The following is a 4,773-nucleotide window of genomic DNA, read 5'->3' on the forward strand; positions in this document are numbered from 1 at the left end:
TAGTTGAAGGGATAGAGTTTCTTTTTGGGATGATGAAAATATTCTAAAAGTCCACTGGATGTTCATTTTCCTAAAAGCCACTGCTGTGCACGTTTTAAAGTGGCAAAGTCCATAGCTGATGCTTTTGTTTTCTGAGACAAATTCCCATGCATCCCTCCCAGCTTGGCCTAGAGCTTGTCACACAGCTGGAATTGAACTTCTGTTCACCCTGTGTCCACTTCCCAAATGCTAGGATTAGAAGCCTTTCCCGCTATGCCCAGTTAACTGGACAGTAGTTGAATTTATTTTGTTTTGAGATAGGGTCTCACTATGCAGCTCAGGCTGACTTCAAATTTGTGATCCTCCTGCCTCAGCCTCCTGTGTGTTGTGATTGCAGGTATGAGCTCCAATCCCTAGCTTATACAAGTGGATTTCACTTCTTAGTAAATCTCTAACCTCAAATCAACACACCAGTTCCACTTAAGCAAGAGGTGGCCACAGGCTGTGCTTGGCCTCAAGAGAAACCAAAGGCTCTGTTCCTCTGCTGACCAGGGCATGGCTGTCACCACTGGAATCTCTGTTCCCACATGTAGCAATTTAATCCCTCAACCAGTTCCCTGTGAATCCTCACGTTGTACAGTGCATGGGCCACGACAGGACCACGTGTGCTCAAGGACGTGGTCTCACCCTGCTCAGGAACCTCTCTCTGATGTCCTAAGGAAGCCAACACGATGTTTCATGTGGCAAGCGACAGTGGAGCCAGAGAGGACTCTAAGCCATTTCTAGTACTATTGCGTACTCAACTCAAATGGGGAAGCTGAGGCTTGGGGAACTTAAAGAACTTTCCCAAGGCCACAGAACTGAAAGTGAGTGGAGCTAGGCTGTGACTCCAGCACCAGACTCCAGGGTAAGAATCAGAGCCACACCCGGCTCAGCTCCCTCGGATTGGCAAGGTGGAGATCTGTGGAGGGATGGAGGGTCTTTCTAAGTGGAAACCGAGATCTAATGAATATATTAAAATAAAGAAACAAGAAATAACAGAAGCAGGGTGGAGACTGATCACTGAACGTTGGATGTACATACATGCCAGCACCTTGGAATAGGGGAACCAGCACTGAGTGGGCAGGCAAACAGATACATCAAACAGGATGCTGGAAACTTCTGGGAGTGCAGGAAGGCAGAGATACGTGGAGGAGCAGGAAGTATGGCAGCGCTGGCTAGGTGGCTCAGCAGTTAAGGGTATCAGCTGCTCTCCCAGAGGTCCCTGGTTTGAATCTCAGCACTCAGATGGTAGCTCACAACTGGCTATAACTCTAGTTCCAAGTACCCTCTTCTGGCCTTTGTGAGCACCATGTTCATACAAGTAGTACAGACATCCATGCAGGCACAACAGTCATATACACAAGGTAAAATAAGAAGAATGGCAGACTGTGCAACAGGGGTTAGGAGCTGTGGGCCAGCAGAAAGGAGGTGTTGACAAAGGACCCGAGCCCAGCGGAAGGGAGAGAACAAGGCACCATGAGCCAGAGGGGCTCCTTGTCTCTGCTGCCCAAAGCCCAAGAAACCAAAGGACAGGGCTGGACCTTTAGCCAGACATTCCTCCAGCAATGAGCACCCTCTGGGCTCAGGTACCTTGGCTCCATGGTACATCCCCATGTCACCAGCCTCTCTGGGCATCAGTGTCCTCCCTGGGAGACTGGAGGTGACAAACGTCCCCCATTCAGTGGTTCCACCCAGAGGATGGAATTATTTGAAGGGAAAAAAATCCCAACATATGTTATGTCTCATGTGAGTCACTGGCTTATTTATAACAGAGGAGCTCTGAGAGCATCCTGAAGGTCCCACGGAGGGAGCTGCTGGGGGTTGGCTGTTCTGTCACGGGCAGGAATATCATTGGCTTTTGAGAATGACAACTTAGGTCATTAGGATGGAGGTGATAGGAACATTGCCAGCACTAAGAAAAAGAAATAAAATCATTCCCCAACATGATAGATTTTAATGTAAAAAGATCACACAACATAGGGACAAGAGCTTGCAGGCTGGTGTTTCAGTCAGATGTGGTATCAGGTGTGAGGAATCCCAGCACTTGGGAAATGGAGACACAGGATCAGGAGTTCAAGTCATCTTCCGTTTATTCTAGACTTTTCCTGTGATATAACAGGAGCCAACTGAAATCACAACCAAAGCATCTAGAGGGTCCCAGGCCCAGACATGACAAGATTCTGGAACTTCCTCAGAGTCTGCAAACTGGGGGTGGGATGGGAAAGTAACTGGCCCGCTGGGCCACATCAGGCCAGGCAGGAGGGGTTCTGTCTAGAATTCCAGAAGAAAGTAGAATTCCAGAAGAAAGGTCCACAGTCCCAAGCATATCCAGGGGCACAGCAGAGTCAGGCACCCTTGCATGAGAGGCTCTAGGGGACTAAATTTTCAGTGCTGGTTGGTAGAACTGGGGAGAGCTAGGGTCAGCAAAGCTAGGGTCAGGGAAAGAAAAACTCAGGCAGGTGGCAGGGAATGGTAATGAATACGCATTAAATCACAGATTCTATGGAATACCAGGAGGAACAGTGGGTACGTCAATGGGAGTGAAGCCTACCCTAAGTCTATGGAATACCAGGAGGAACAGTGGGTACATCAATGGAAGTGATGCCTACCCTAAGTCTATGGAATACCAGGAGGAACAGTGGGCACGTCAATGGAAGTGAAGCCTACACTGAGACTGAGAGGAACTCTTACGGGGTGCAGAGTTCCTTTATAGATCTGGCTGTGCTGGAACTCATTATGTACACAAAGCTTGCCTAGAACACACATTGGCCCACCTGCCTCCGTCTCTGGAGTATGTGGATTAAAGGCATGCACCATTACACACAGCCTAAACTTTAATCCCAGCACTCAGGAGGCAGAGGCAGGTGGATCTCTGTGAGTTCGAGGCCAGCCTGGTGTACAGAGAGAGTTACAGGACAGCCAGGGCTGTTATAAAAAGAAACCCTGTCTCAAAAACAACAACAAAACCCAAAACAAAAGACATACACCTGGTAATAGCTTTCTTACTGTGTGCTAACCCTTCTTGCCAGGATTAGCTTAAGCTCTTCCCATTGGCCCCTTGAGTCCTGAGAGACATGCTGTTCCATTTCAGATGAGGAAGCTGAGGACAGAGGAGAATCCTATGATTGTCTGGCTCTGGATCTGCACTCTGTAGGTTTCCACCTGAGACACAGGTCTCATCCAGGCAGAGTGGGTAAGACAGTCAGATCCAAGCTGGGAGAGCTGTGACACTGTCAAAGGCCACACCGTGTTCTCTGTGTGAAGACCAGTAGGACTGCAGAGGAAAACTGAGGCTCTCTGCTTGGGGCCTGGGAAAGGCTGTTGCTGCCCCACCCTAAAGTCCAGCCCCGGGCCAGTGGGACCTGCACTGGTGTGACAGGGAGTGCTGGACTAGGAGGTTAGGAAATCTGGGGTCACATCCTGACCTGTTACTGTCCCTTTGCTCACTAAGGCTCACTCCTATTGTTGTCAATAGGGAGGCAGACATCTGGAAGAAAGACGGCAGCCGTGTATCAGCCATGACAGCACCCACCACTTGTGAGCAGGACTGTGGGAGTATGATGGAGTATCTAGGTCATCTCCCAGAACTGAAGAAGGGCAAGGGTGAGTCCCAGACTCTCGTCGTCCTTGACCTGAGTAAGTGCAGCATCGTCTAACATGGACAAATTCCAGGAGGGCCCCAGACGAGTGGATTCTCTGTCACAGGCTTATCCCCAGGGATTGGTACAACAAAGGTCTCACGGGGAACCCCTGTCTCAGACAAAGGGAATCTTTTTAACAGACATGTTTCTAGGTGTGGTGGCACATGTTTGTAATCCCATGATTTAGTGAGTAAAAGCAGGCGGATCATGAGTTCAAGTTCATCCTTGGCTACACAGAGAATTCAGGGGTCCAGGACTGGGGAGAGAGCTCAGTGCTCAAAGCGCTTGTGCAAGGGTGAGGCTGAGAGTTTGGAGCCCCAGAGTCCATAGAAATGCTGGGGTGGTGGGCGTGACAAACACTTGTCATTCCAGCCTTGGAAATCAGAGCTGGGGATTCTCCAGAGCAAGCTGGCTACTGAGACTAGCCAAATAAGCAAGTTCTGGATTTCACCGAAAGACTGCCTGCCTCAAGGAATAAGGTGGAATACTACTGAAGGGTGATTCTGGGCATCAGTGGTGCCAGTGGTGGCTACCACATGCACACACATGTGCACAGACATACCTCCTATGTATGCCCACACATATTCATACATGCATACACACACACACACACATACACAAAATGCAAAACAATTGATTTTGAAGCCATCTTGGGCTACATGAGATCATGTCTAAGAAACAAACAAAACACCAATAACAAAAACCACACAAACCAAACCAAAGATATGGAAAGAACCCACTGTAGTGAAAAGACGAGGAGACCACAAATGGGTCTCAGGATGCTGTCCCCAGGGCTGTGTGGCCTAAGGAGGAAGGCTGCCCTTCTCACCCCACTGACACTTCCCATCCCAGGCTTGGTGCAGTTCCTGAGGCTGTGGTCCTCGGAGGTCTTGTCTGGGGGACTCACCGCTCAGATGATATTCTGTCACATCCACGGCCATGCTGTTCCCTGAGGTGACAGGGACTGAAAGGGAAAAGAGTCAGTCATGAGCAGGGTTCAGAGCTTCACATCCTAACTCAGGGCTTCAGTGTGCCTGTCGCTTGAGCTGCTCAAGAGAACTCGGCCCAAACAATTGCTACTCTGTTTCCCCATCCCGTGTCGGTGGCGCAC

General features: G+C 49.5%; 1 protein-coding gene across 2 annotated transcripts in view; it reads right to left on the reverse strand.

The window, feature by feature from the left end:
- Syt12 (synaptotagmin 12) overlaps positions 1–4,773 on the reverse strand; it is a 33,008-nt gene that overhangs the window by 17,971 nt on the left and 10,264 nt on the right. The window contains exon 2 of one of the 2 annotated variants that reach the window (XM_005351671.2): positions 4,570–4,626. In XM_005351671.2, the coding sequence (XP_005351728.1) occupies positions 4,570–4,603 (34 nt within the window). In that variant the 5' untranslated portion in view covers positions 4,604–4,626. The other variant, XM_026781623.1, reaches the window with a different exon arrangement.

This window comes from Microtus ochrogaster, chromosome 8, assembly GCF_000317375.1.
Source record: "Microtus ochrogaster isolate Prairie Vole_2 chromosome 8, MicOch1.0, whole genome shotgun sequence".
Taxonomy (NCBI): domain Eukaryota; kingdom Metazoa; phylum Chordata; class Mammalia; order Rodentia; family Cricetidae; genus Microtus; species Microtus ochrogaster.